This window comes from Lynx rufus, unplaced genomic scaffold (genome assembly GCF_022079265.1).
Source record: "Lynx rufus isolate CCGP_SWC_20201006 ecotype Redwood Valley unplaced genomic scaffold, mLynRuf1.p SCAF_38, whole genome shotgun sequence".
Taxonomy (NCBI): domain Eukaryota; kingdom Metazoa; phylum Chordata; class Mammalia; order Carnivora; family Felidae; genus Lynx; species Lynx rufus.
This window is the reverse complement of record NW_025814854.1, coordinates 738,154-751,962: the sequence shown is the minus strand read 5'-3', so window position 1 is coordinate 751,962 and position 13,809 is coordinate 738,154. Positions and strand designations below refer to the sequence as shown.

Here is a 13,809-nt window from a genome sequence, read left to right as displayed (position 1 = left end):
AGAAACAAGACGCAGGTGCAGTGAGACCACCAAGACGCGTCAGATCACGCCAGACGATTTAAATCCCGCGACATGTTTTTCCGGACGCGGTATCTCCAGGGGCAGATTCACGAGTCCGACACGCCCCCATCGGGCACTCGGGGAGTCGGAGCCGTCCTCCCGCACCACGGACGCCCGGCCAGTCCCCAGCACGCCTCCTCCAAGGTTCTGTTCGCGTCAAGCGCCGCCACGGAGCGCCCGGGCCCGTCCTCGGGCGGACCCCGCCCGGCGCCCCGCTCCTCCCCGGCCTTCAGAGTTCGTTGTGGCGCGCTCTGGAGATGCGGCCCGACAGGTCCTGGAAGTGCTTCTTCACCTGGAAACGAGGGCACAGTGTGAGCCCAGCGGCAATGCGCCCGACAACCACGCGCGCAGTCTTAAAGTGCAAACCCCTGGGCTTCCTGCTTGTCTCAATTTACAATTCCACCCATCCGGAAACGGCCAAAACCAAATCCCAAAAGCAGCGAACACCGGCTGGGACGCCACCACCAAATACTAACGACACGCAGCGGGAGACAGATCACCCCGGAAAACAAGAGAAACGTATCTGTCGTCCACCCCGCTGGCTTTCAGAAGCGGCTCCCTCTGGGAACCCGCCGTCGGCCGCGGCCCCACGGGGTCCATTCCGCCCGCTTCCCACCCGGCACGTGCCCTTCTCCCACAGCGGCGAAGCTTGCTTGCCCTCCCCAGGCCTGCTTCCTGGACCACAGACGCAGACTTCCTGCTGCGTGCGTGGACACCCCCACGACAGCGGATTCGGAATTCTTGCCCCGCGATGGCACTCTGGAACCGACCTCCACTGCGGGCACCTGCCTCCTCCCCGACGCTGCACCACACGCAGGCACCCACACACACGCTCGGTGCTGCTTCTGCCCTATTTCACTTCAAAGTTTGAGTGTGAACAGGTAGGACACCGTGTGGCTCCACATTCAGAGGCACAGAAGATCCCTCCTCCCTCCCTCCAGAGACAACCCACCCCATCTGTTTCCAGAGTGTTCCATACGTCCTAGGAACAGCCTAGGCTCGAGCCCTCCTCCAAGCGTCCACACTGCCCTGCTGCCTTTTTCCTGTGGAGTCTGACCCAGGGGCTCTCCTCCGTCAAGAGCCCAACCTCCGTGCCTGGACGGGAACGTGATTTGTAGGTCACCGGGAACAACCGAACTGGCCCCAGAGTGACCTCACTCTGCTCAGGCCACCTGCCGCTGCCCTGGGACGGTTCCCATCCTCATGAGACCAAACGAGGCCTCCACACGCACCACACCAGATTCTCGGGGAACCCCCTGCCGCGAGCACGCGAATGTGCCAAAGCCACTGTCCCACACGCGCAGGCCCTCGCTCACGTCCCACACAGGGTCACCTGATCGAGAGTACGAGTTGGTCCACAGGTGTCCCTGACTCTAAACAGGCCCAGAGGAGAGGGCTCGGCCCTGCCCCGGTGGGAGCAGGCGTGTGGCTGCAGCAGGTGCCCCCACCAGGCGCCCCGAGGCGCTGACGACCCCCCCCCCCCCCGCCTCCGCGGAGGAGGGAGCGGTGCACACACGGGGCCAGGGAAGGGATGCTCTCCGGGAGGCCGCGGTCCTGGTGCAGATGTGACGGTCACCTGCCGGCCCCCCGCAGACCGCGCGCCCACCTTGTAGCCCAGCTCCTTGGTCTTCTCCTCCAGCATGGCGTATTTCTCTTTGTTCCGGCTCACGTGCTCTTGGTCCCCGAAGCTCTCCACGTGCTTCAGTTTCTGGTGAGAGATTTCCAGCTGCTTCTGGTAGTGGTTGTGCTTTTCAATTTTGGCTTCAAAGTGCTTAAGCTCCTCCTAGAATAACGTTTGAACAGCCGACTGTCCCCCAGCGGACTCCCCGGGCAGACCTCCCCGCTGCCCCAGAACATGGGCGGCAGCCACCCACCTGGGGCACAGACCCAGTCCCAGTGGGGATGGGGCTCAGCGCGGGAAGCAGGGGGCTGCCCCCTGAGGGCGCACACACCGAGCCCCTCCACGTGCGGCCTGACGGGGCAGCTCCAGGGGGCCATCCCCACTGCCACCTGATCGGGAAGGTGGAAGGGGAGCACGCCCACGGGCGGAGGCGCCCGCCACAACCTGACGGCCTTCGCGGGCCACCTGCCCACACCTGGCACCTGCACCCCGCCCTCAGCGAACGGAACCTGCCGGGCACCTGGCTCCCTCTGGCCCCGACCCCACATGCAGCCTGACACCTGGGGCTTGGGCTTCGACCACGACTGCACTGCTCGGTCTTCTCCTCTGTCCCCGTGGCCGTCTGTCCCTTCTGGAGCAGCCACCAGCTTGGGAAGGCTCTGCGACACTGCCCTTCCTGCCCTTCCTGCCCCTCCTGCCCGCACAGCGCTCTCGGGTCAGGCTCGCTGGCTAATCCCCCACATCCTGGTCTCGGCTAACTGGTCAACCCCTCGGGACCTCCGAGGGGGGCCAAGCGCCCTGCCCAGGGCCCACGAGAGCCAACAACACGCTCCCCTCTGAACTGGGCCGAGCTCCACAAGGACGGGCCTGCCCACCCAGCTGCAGACGGACGCCGGTATAGGGACCTCTGCTGGGCACCCGCCGCCCTCCCTGCTGCGTCTCCTGCCGTAGCGTCCTGGTTCTCCCGCCCGCCGAGGACTCCTCGGAGGCCCCCCTTTCTGCCCTCCCTGACCCCGGGACTGTGGGCCCACCCTGCACACGTGAGCTCAGCAGCGGCCTCCAGGGCCCACATCTCAGAATGACCTCTCACCCCACGGGCCCTACTCGGAGCCCCACACCCCCAGGCTCCTGTCCTAGCGAACGGCAGCCTCTCGCCTGTGCCCTTCTGATGCCCGACCCGCTGGCCTGTGGCGGCTTGGTCACAGCATGACCCGCAGAGGCGACACTCAGGGAACCCAAAGGCCTTTCCCCCTGGGCCCACTGCCAGGGCCACAGGCAGGGTCTGCCGTTCTCCTCCCGGCCTTCGTGACCCGCGCGCTTCCTCACCAGCCCTCTGTCCTCAGACCCAGCGCACCCAAAGCTGAGCCGGACCCTCCATTCCCTGGAGGCCAGCGCTGTGCAGACGTGAACACGGAGGTCCCACATGGCTGCCAGCCAGCACGGTGAGGGACGCGGGGGACAACAGGGAAGAAAACCTGTGAAAACCCTGGCCTGTGTCAATCCGGTGCGGGGAAGAGTCTCGCCACGCCAGCCCGAAGCTTAAAAGGCGCTACCGGGTACCGTGCGCCGGCGTCTCCGGGCACCTTGCTTACCCGAAAGGACTCCAGCTCCTTCTCAGTGAAGTTGGCGGACTTGGCCATGTCCCACAGATCTATCACTCGGGGTTCCTCGAACTCTGGCAGAAAGGCAGAAGCAGGCCGGGTGACTCCGGCGGCACCCCCCACGATGCCCGGGGCAGCGTGCACGTCTGGGCACGCGTGCGTCCGGTGTCCTCGGGAAGCACACTGAGCGCTGTTCCCATGTGCGTTCAGTCTGTGGCTCAAGGCCCCGTTAGCGCGCGGCCCTGGCGACGCTCACTGCCCCGGGTTGCGCACGAGCATTAACCCGCACCTCCGACAGGGAGGGTCTCCCTTGGTGCACAGCCACCTCGGGCAGGAGTCGGGGGAGAGGGCGCGGGAGTCTTGGGGCCTCTGGGTCAGGACTGTGCCAGGCCACCCACGGTTCTGGGCTGAAACTCAGGCCACTGCCCGTCCTGTCTCCAGGGCAAAACCAAGCACCTGGAAGGGACCCCTGACCCCAGCCAGCACTCCTGTGAAGACATGGCGATGGGGGCCCTGCTGGGCCAGTCACCTGTCCTCCAGCCCTGGAGGAAGCCGGGAGCAAGCCAGGCCCAGCCACCCGCCCCTCCCTCAGCGGACCCTTCCTGCCCTGGGCCCTCAACGGGCTTCGTGGGGAGTGTTCTCGAAGGACCGGGGGGACCACAGGGGAAGCAGAGTCGTAGGCTGGGTCCCTCCTGGGAAGGAGTGGTTCAGGTGAGGAGGGGAAGGGGCAGGGGAGGGGCGGTCAGAGTTACCCGCACCGCGTGGGCGGCCCCGGCACCGTGTCCCCGACCTGCCGCGTCCCCAGGTCAAGGAAAGCACCTGCCACACCGACGCTCCCCGAGCCCGTGACGGAGAACACACGGACGAGCCAGAAGCCTGGGGAAAGGGGCACCCAGGCAGGGTTCCCGGCCGGCCGCGCGGGCTGAGGCAGGGGGCGTGGGCGGGAGCGGACTGTGGGCAGGGGGGCCAGCGCGGGGGCGGAGCACGCGGAGGGGTGGCGTGGGACCCGCTGCCGCCGGGGCCGCGGGCGCTCGCCTGGAACGCGGCGCAGGACCGGGGGCCGCCCGCCCGCTCACCGGCCTCGGCGCCGTAGCCCCGGTGGCTGACTTGGCGCAGGCGGTCGTAGCCCTGGTTGATGGCGCGCAGCCTGTCCTTCAGCTCCGCGTGCTTGCTGTGCAGCACGTCCTCCTTGACGCGGCTCACGTCCAACGGGCTGATGACGTTCTCCCGGGTCTCTGCGCGGGACAGGAGCCGTGAGGGGCCGGCCGCGCCGCGCCCGCTGCCCGGGACCGCCCTCCGCAGGAAGGACCGTCTGTGGCGCACTCGCCCGCGCTCCCTGGGCAGACCCCGGTGGCTCTCCGGGAACTCTGGGGGTTGCTGACTTCCGGGGGGGGGGAGGGGGACGGGGGCGGGACCGCGTGCAGGGGTGGCTCCGCGGTCTCGCGCGCACCTTCGGTTCTGCTCAGGGCGTCCAGCAGGACGTTGTACTCGTGCACTTTCTCCCTGTGGTGCTGGAGCTCCCGCCACAGCTTGGCCAGCTCCTCGCTGGAGAACTTCCCCGAGCTCTTCGCCTGGAGGAGCGCGCTCTGTGAGCCTGCCCGCGCCCCGGCCCGGCCCCTCAGACCAGGCGGGACCCCGGCTCCCGTGCCAAGTGTGCGCCCGTTCTCGCCCCGATGACCGTCCGACCAGGGGACGTGGCGGGAAAATACAAAGCAACGTCACCAGGCTCAGCAGAGGGGTCACGGTCACCAGAGGTGCGGGAGCGGCAGGATCCCCGAGGAGGCGACGTCCCCTGCCCCGGGGAGGGACCTCAGGCCAGTCACCTCCTCGCCATCCACCTGCCCCACGGGGCCGAGGCGATACGGTGGCCGCAGCGGACCCCCGCTCCCCCTGCTCTTGCTCCGGCTCCACCCCTCGGACCAAGGACAAGGGACCAGCGCGAGAATCCCGATTCCCGGCCCCACGCAGTGTAGTCCAGACACCAGCTGGGGGATGAAGGAGTGGAGGGACTCGCCACGGCCACAGCCCGGTCCCACCGCCCGCCCCCCTCAGGAGACCGAGGGGGTGAGCGGCGCCCGGCACGCCCGCCCCGCCCGCCCCGCGCTGAGCGCAGCTCTCTGGACCAGACACCACACAGGCTCAAACCCCAACTACCCGGACACAGAAAACCACAAAGCCGTGTCACGCGTGAGCCCGGGTGTTCACGAGTGATCGGCCCGCTCTCCTCGCTCCGGCAGCGACACGGCTCGTGGGATTCCCTGGCCGGGGACCCAGGAAGGCAGGGAGGCCTCACGGCTCCACGAAGAAACCACTGCCCCCCAGGAGTCCCTCTCAGTGAGCTTCCATGCAGACAGAGGCAGCCCCAGCAGCTCCCCTTAACTCTCAACGCCAGGGAGCACGTCCTGGGGTTCTCGGGGAGCCCCGAGGGGTACCTTGTGCCACAGCTTCTCCAGCTTGGGGTCTCCCAGGCTGTCGTCCTCGGCGGTGTCGCTGAGGTAGTTGCTGTTCACGGCCTGGGCGTCCTTCCTGCCGTCCAGGCCGTACTTGGCCAGGATCACTAGGAGAGACGCGGGTGTTACGTCCGGCCACCGGCCGACTGGCGCCGAGAGGACCCTGGGCCCAGGCTCTGCACACCTGGCCACAGAGCAGTCGCAATAGCCCCCGAGCACGGGGAGGAGCGACGGGGAAGGAGGGAGAACTATGTCGTTGGGCTCGGCCTGGCCCCAGCCTCCCAGGTCCGAGCGGGGACGCCGCACCGGACCCCCTCAGAACACGTCACATGAGTCTCAGGCTGCATTCAGCACCCCGGAAGGCAGAGGGTTCTGGGTTCCAGTAGTGCTGGGTTCAGCATGAACCGGAGCCAGAGACAAGCATTCAAGCCGGAAGAGGCCCCATGGACCAGGAAGCCCACCTCACGGGTGAGGCCGCTGGAGCCTTGGCACGTCCCCCCGTCGGGCACCGGGGGACACTGTGGTGGCCGTGGTGAGGGCTGGGCAGCAGAGCGGACAGAACAGGACCCACCCGTCCAGGACTCAACTTGGGACAGGAGGGCCCTCCGTCAAAACCAACGGCCTGGGCAAGGCGACGGGTCCAGTGTGGTTTGCTCCCTAAGGTGCTGGTGCAGGGCCGGGGTGACCACGAGGCCGGCGAGCCCGGGACAGACCCGGTTACGCCTGGTCCTCCCTTTCCTGTCTCAAGTCCTGGTCTGACACTGCACTCTGTGGTCCCCTAGGTGTGGCATCAGCTCTGCTAATGGCACCGGGATGGGGGGGACTGAGGGCACGCGGAGGCTCCCGGGCCACCTCCAGGATGCGGCCAGCGGCCTGCGCAGGGGGAGGCCTCCAGCTCCCCGGTCCGAGGAGTCCTTCCACCACATCACCTCAGCATGCGAGCAACCCGTGCCACCCGCGCAGAAACAGATGGCTCCACCGAGACTGGACCCCATCGGGGCTGGGAGCCGCACCCAGGAGGCCACGGAGGCCGGAGGGAGACGGGGGCCGGCCCACCTTTCTATGCCCTCCCGCTCTTCTGCCTCAGCCCTGCGCCATCCACTGGGGGCTGCTTCCTTCCAGAAAGGAGGATGTACGAAGGTTCCCGGGCCCTCCAGTGCCTTCTCTCCTGCTGGTAGCTCCAGGTCAGGCCCTGGGGAGCAGCCCCCAAACACCGGCTGGGGGCAGTCATGCCTAGTGTCCTCTCAGCTTGGGTTGGTTTTTTTTTTTTTTAATTTTGTTTAATCTTTATCTTTTTTTCAGAGACAGTGTGAGTAGGGGAGAGGCAGAGAGAGAAGGAGACACAGAATCCGAGGCAGGCTCCAGGTTCCGAGCTGTCAGCACAGAGCCCGACGCGGGGCTCGAACCCACAATCGTGAGATCATGACCTGAGCTGAAGTCGGCCACTCAACTGACTGAGCCACGCAGGCGCCCCTTGCCTTGGCCTTTTATGTGTCTTGCCACGTTCGAGTGCGGCCGCTTGTAAAACAGTAGTTAGACCGCTTTCCTCACCGCAGAAGCAGACGCACAGTATGACCCAAACAACCCACAGGGGTCTCGTGGGGTTAAGAGATGCAGGGCAGCTGGGTAAACATCACCAGCTGGGTCAGAAAACCCTGCCCTCAAATCCTGCGGTGCTCACGGCTGTGACTACAGACAAGTTACCTACCCTCTGAGCCTCTGTCACCTGTGAGTAGGGACGGGAAGTACCTCAGAGAGACCTGAGTGGACACAGAGCACCTGGTCTCAAGAAAGGACTCTTGTTTCCACAGAGGACGAGCGTTCCACGTGTTTCCAGGCCAGCCTCCCCGCGTGAGGGGTTGGGGGGCGTTCCCGGGCAGCCTCCGGGCCCGGCCACACACGGCCCTGCAGCCATGACCGTCCCCGCCCCGGCGCTGCGCGGTGGGGAGCTGTAGCAGGCTCGGACTGGCGAGGGCGCCCACGTCCCGGGGCAGGTGACAGGCCAGGGCGCCGTTGGCCTCCAGGCTCGGGAGCGAGCAGGCGAACAGGGACGTGACTCCTACTCTCTGCTCTTTGCCACAGTGACAGCAGACCCCAAGACGCAGCCGATATGGGGCACCTGGGGCATGTGGGCGGCGAGCTGAGTCATGCTAGACAGGAGGAAGATGACCTCTCAGCCCCGAGGATGCAGGTCTTTTGCACAGTGGGAGACGGAGGCAGATGCCCGCTGTCTCTTCTGGAATACATAGTTGCGGCAAGCAGCTCACTACGTTCCACCGGAACTGTTAGAAAATTATCTTTGGGGCGCCTGGGGGGCTCAGTCGGTCAAGCATCCAACTCTCGATTTTGACTCAGGTCGTGATCTCATGAGATCAGGCCCCACGTTGGGCTCTGTGCTGACAGCGTGAAACCTGCTTGGGATTCTCTCTCTCTGCCCCTCCCCCCTCAAATTACAGAAATACACTTAAAAGAAAAAAAAGAAATTATTTTCAGTACAGACCTGAAATCTACTTCCCCACGCCTTCCAGACTCCGGGAACCTCCCTATGGACTCTGCCAGGTGACCACGGGCAACTCGGTGGCCCCGGCCTCCTTCCCAGGCCACGCAGCTCCGGGGCCGTCAGCCGCCGAGTGCCAGTGCGTCCGGGCACCCCTGCCCTGACTCTCCCCGCAATTTGCCGAGAGCCTCCCCAAACGGCCCGGCAGCCGTGTCCACGGCTGAAGGCCGCTCCTCGGAGGACCCGCCCCGGACCACGTCAGAATCGGCGGCCAGGGCTCCCCCCACACAGAGAAGGAAAGGAAGATACCGCTGAGGTTGCGTAGGAGCTTGGCTGCTCTCTCTCCGTCTGCGTCGAGGCCCTCAGCCTTCAGCTTCTTCCAGGCGAACTCCTCTCTCTCTTGCATTTTCAGGTCTGCATGGAGCTCGGACAGTTTCACGGGGGAGAGCTGCAGCTACGGAACGAGAGCAGAGGGTTTCTGACAACCGGCCACAGGGAGAACCGGCAGGACAGCCCCGGAGACGGCGACCCGAGAGAGGGCGGCCAGGAGACAACGAGACACGAGCAGCGGGAGTCAGGGTCCCGGGCAGTCAACACGTCCCACGTGCTCCCGTTCGAGAACCTCAGGGCACCGCCGCCCCGCGGGACGAGGACCGCTGGCCTTCGCACACGGAGCCTCGCCAGCCTCACCAGATGTCCACTGCGTGGCATGATCTAGAAACGCCCAGTAAGGGCCCGCCCGCCGCCAGTGGCTTGAGCCCGGGGGCTGCCAGTTCCTCCTGAGGACACCCCGCCTCCCACCCGGACGCTGGGGGCCTCCGTGGGGCCCCCGATATGGGGGAGGGGGGGATGCAGGGACAGAATGCAGAGCACGGGGAGGAAACCTTTCCCTTTTCCTTGTGTTATGTAATAGGATAGAAAATTAACCGCGACTAGGGGAGACTGGCTCACTAAGTTACGGACAACGTCCACATTAAAAGAAAACCAGTTAGTGAACGAGGCTCACGGATGCCCCCACCCGCAAGCCACTCGCTAATGGCACCGCCACAACAAGAGGCTCTCGGTGCTGTCTCTCTGTTCCCTGACCCGGCTTGGGCTGAGGCGGGATGAGCCGCGCGGCTGTCTTAAGTGGCCCCGAGGCTCTGGAAAGAAGCCCAACCCCCAGGGAGGCCAAGAGGAGACCCAGAGCTTGCTCCCGCCTTTCCCAGGGACTTGTCAACTCAGGCCCCGTCCACCAGCTTGAAAAACAGCCAGGGAAAGTTCCTCAGGAGTAAGAAGATGGCACCAAATGAATGGCAGGGCCTAGGGCAGGAAACTCTTCCAACTCTCTAGAAGTTTCTTTGATCCTGCTCTGTGGGTTCACTGCCTCCTTTGCTGGCTGTCCTGGGGCAGGCACTAGTCTCCCCGGGACCCACACCCCTACCACCGCTCCCAAGCCCAAAACACTTCCTTTCAAAGCCTCTGGTGTGCCCCCACCTAGATGCCCTAGTCTCCTCAATGGCACCTGCCTGCCCTCCCGAGCTCCACCCCAGGCCCCGTGGTCACCTGGATGCCCTCTGTGGACACTCGCAGGAGAACGCCAGGCCCCTGGGGAGCTGGGGCTGCAGCCTTGCCTGACCTGCGTGCCTCCCGGGGCGGAGGAACAGGACAACGGTTTGGGGCACACTGATTTCCCAGGAAGGGCACATCGGGCGCTGGGTGGTGAGGAGTTGGGAAAGGCAGGCCTGCAGTCCGCCCAGGCCGAGGACACAGCACCAAAGCCCAGGCACCCACAGGGTCTCCCCTCTGCAAGCGCAGGGCTGTGTGCATCAGGACCCGCGGCCAAGGACGGCGAGGGCCTGGCTCCCGGCCCGGTGCCGTGTGGATGGTGCGACGGCACTGGCGTTCCTCTTGGGGACTTCAGGGGGAGAGGACCGGAGTGCTCTCTGACCGCCAGCCGGCTCCACTGTGGTCCCCACTCACCTCCTACTTTCTCATCTGTCCGCCTCTCCGGGACCCTGGGGGGAATCAGTGGGCCAACATCCGGCCAGGAGCCCCATGAGCTGCAGACTCGGGCCCACCTGTGCGTTACGGTCACGCCCCCTGTGTGACCGCGCTTCAGGCTGGAAGCCTTCGGGGCCCGAATTACGCGCTGCATCTCACAAAGACCAGTTCTGATCTGGTGCCGCCCTTCCTCCCAAATACCGAGGCCCGTTGAGTTCAGTGTGGGACGTGCCACGTGTAACGCCCCAGACAGAGCAGCATCGAGTCCCACTGAAAGGGAGGAAGAGGGGGGCACCTGGGTGGCTCGGCTGGCTGGGTCTGACTCTTGACTTCAGCTCGGGTCACGATCCCAGGGTCGTGGGATCGAGCCCCACGCCGGACTCTGCACTGAGCTTGGAGTCTGCATGGGATTCTCTCCCTCTGGCCGCACCCACCACACTCCCCAAAAAAAGTTTTCAAAAAAAGAGGAGAAAAGGAAAAGAATTCATACGCAAACAGCTGGCACACTCCCCAGATTCTTTTACTCTCTTTAACTTAGTTAAATGTTAACGCCTCACATGGAAAAGAACTAGTTAGCAGAAAATCAAACGCAAGACAGAACCTGTTCAATATTAAACAGGTAAGTAAGTCATCAATAATTAAGAGACAAGCAAACACACAGGAAGAAAGCCACTCATCAGAAACAAGTGATATCTCTACGGCATTCGTGGGGAGGATGGTTTCACAGGTGTGTCCCTAACTTCAAGCTTAGCAAGATGAATACATTAAATGCGTAGTTTTTATACGTCAGTCATATCTCAATAAAGGGGCAAAAAAGCCACCTGGAACCAGGGTTCACTCAAACCTCTGCCAGAAGTGACTGTGTGCAGAGCACCATTCAAGGAGGTCTAACAGCTTCTGAGCTGCTGTCAGGACAGGGACCTTAGCTTGTCCTTCCTAAGTCCTACCTGCAGCAGAGGAATGTGGCGTGCAGAGAACAGGGGACAGGAGACTCCATCTCCCCTCCCCTTCTAGCCCTCCCACCTCTGAGGACAAGGCTTCAACACGTTTTAATCACAAGACCACGATAAGAACCCGACAGGAACACTCAGAACGGGGTCTGGCACTCCGTGGGTCTGCTCAGGATGTGTCCCCCCACCAGGACACCAGGCACCCCTGAGCAGGGCCAACACCGACCACAGAGGATCAGTGCACATGTGGCTCCTGCCCAGAGGCACCCACCAGGGCTCCGCTCAACCCCAAAGCTCCAAGGACAGCCCTCGGCCACCCCCACTGGAGTCTTGCAACACTGGAAGATGTCACAAGACCACAGCTGTGGACACAAGTACCCTGGTTCCCATCCCCCAGGCTACAGCTCTAAGCACTGGCCTCCAACGGGAACTGGACAGTCTCACAGAAAGTCAAGACACCGAGGTGGGATGATGTAGCACGAGTGCCCCGGTCGGGTCTCCCAAGACCGGAAGGGAGTTCAGGGTCTTCCCAAAGGACCCCCACCCCCAACCATGGCATCTGCGTGCCAAGGCAGGAATCACAGCGCCAGCGCGGGCTGCGGCCCCCTCGGTCGCAGGAGACAGAGGACGCCCCGGCCCCGCGGCCCCAGGGTCACAGGTGACAGGATGTCCCGGCCGCCGCTCACCCGCTGGGCCTTCTCCCACAGCTGGTTAAGTTTCTCCATGCGGAACTCCCCGCCGGGCTCGCGCTGCGGCGGCGGCTCGGGCTCGTTCTTCTCCCGCGAGTACTTGCCGCCGTGGCCCGCCGCCGGCCAGGGCCCGAGCAGCAGCAGCAGCAGCAAGAGCGGCGGCGGCGGCGGGAGCCCGCGCGACCCGACTCCGAGCCTTGACGACGCCATCTTCCTCCTCCGCCAGCTGAGACCCCCTGTCTAGAGCCCCAGAGGCCCCGGCCCCGCCCCCGCCGCGCGCCGGCCCCGCCCCCGCCGCGCCGCGCCGCCTCTTGGGAGTTGTAGTCCCTCCTTGTGCGGTCGGCCCAGGCGAGGCCGCCGGCGGACTACGAGGCCCGCGAAGCCCTGCGGAGGCACGTGAGTGTTTCCTAGACAACCGCCCCGCGGCCTCGTGATGCCGGGCGCCCATGCTTAGGCGGAGTGCGACTTGGGCTGCCCTCCCTGGGTTTGCGAGGTTGCGTGAGGGCCGAGCCCTGACCACGCGCGCCGCGGACTCCAGGATGGCCCCGGGCCCCTGTCCCATCTGCTCCGCAGGGAGAGTAGACAGTTCAGAGATGGGGACCCTGTCTGGCTGAAGCTTTAGATATGTTCCCGTGTCAGCGGCATCGACAGGGAGCCTTCCTTGTGGGTTTCCTGGAAGGTGGCCCCTGCTTGGCGGTCAGGACGCTTCGAACCACCCAGCCCACTCCTTCACTCGACAGAGGAAGACAAGCTGAGTCCCAGGCCGGCCCAGGTGTCTGGGCTTCTCATTCCCGCCCCGCCGAAGCCTTTCCCCCAGACTGGGGGGCGCCTGCACCCCAACAGTGTCATTGAACTGCATCCCTAACAGTTAACTCTGCGCACTTTTTCTGTGTTAGAGATGCGTGTGTACCTGCTTCATTTCTCCCCACCCTGTTACAGCAAAGTTCACCCTAGGGAGCCCGCGTGTTGGGGTTGGGTGGTGCCCTGGAGCCAACCTCAGGCCGCTGCCCTCAGGTAGCTTGAGGTAGATGGTTGAGTAGGGGCACCAGCTAGGGGCTTCGGGGCCCATCTGCTAAGGGCAGAAGGGACAGGGTGAGCCCATCTGCTAAGAAGGACCTGAAAGGCCTCCCAGGGTGGCAGTGTTGTGCCTTGAAGGGAGGACATCCCCATAAGGAGGGAAGAGGAGGACAAAGGAAGGGGGTGGAGAGTACCTGGGCCTCTTGGGAGGAATCCTGCCACCCTGTGTTGTCCGAAAGGGTCACGGTCAAGGAGTGCTCTGCTACCCTTCCCGCCTGATGCCTAGCATCGTGGGAGCAATCATTTCGTATGTCTTGTTCAGTTGTTCAGTTTTGTTTCCAACAAAGGTTAAGTTCAGTCCCTGTGCTCCACTCTAGCCAGAACGCAAGTTCCAGCTGCTGTTAGCATTTAACGCACTTATCCTGTTTATTAGTTAGCTTAGGCTAACTATTATAACAAACTCCAAAATGCATAAAGGCCCCAAGAGGATAGAGGTCTTTTCTTTTCCCTGTTCAAGACTGACCAACAGTCAGTTGTCCCCTGGGTGGTGATAAGGGGACCCAGGCCGCCCCATTGTCAACACGGGGCTTCGAAGATTGCTTCCCCATGGGCACAAGGGGAGAGAGCACAGAGGATATCACAGGGGAGGGAGTCGGAGAGCCAGGCCTATCACTTTTGCTCACGTTCTACTGCCTAGAAGACATCATATGGCCACCTCTGTTAACAAGAGAACTTCAGCTTGAAAATGGAGTCGTGGTAGGCCAGGTCACCAAACCAGGGCTGAACATCTAACCTAACTGCAGTTCCAACCTCCCCCAGAAATGTAGTTGTAACTGGTCAGCCAGGAATTTTCCGGTCAGCACCAGTGAAATAAAACTCCATCCTCCAAAGGATGTTGAGGTCAAGTATGTAGTAAGACACCAGCCCTTCGCCTAAGGGAA

The 13,809-nt window shown here is 63.8% G+C and overlaps 1 protein-coding gene across 1 annotated transcript; it reads right to left on the bottom strand.

Annotated features, from left to right (window-relative positions):
* Positions 1-195: 195 nt before the first annotated feature.
* On the bottom strand, positions 196-12,088 carry LRPAP1 (LDL receptor related protein associated protein 1). The gene is made up of 8 exons (XM_047094253.1): positions 11,849-12,088; positions 8,539-8,683; positions 5,715-5,839; positions 4,733-4,853; positions 4,359-4,517; positions 3,274-3,356; positions 1,667-1,843; positions 196-352 (listed from the first exon to the last, which is right to left on the bottom strand). Exons 1-8 carry the CDS (start codon positions 12,059-12,061, stop codon positions 290-292), a joined length of 1,086 nt encoding a protein of 361 aa, XP_046950209.1. The 5' UTR covers positions 12,062-12,088; the 3' UTR covers positions 196-289.
* Between the last annotated feature and the right edge of the window lie 1,721 nt (positions 12,089-13,809).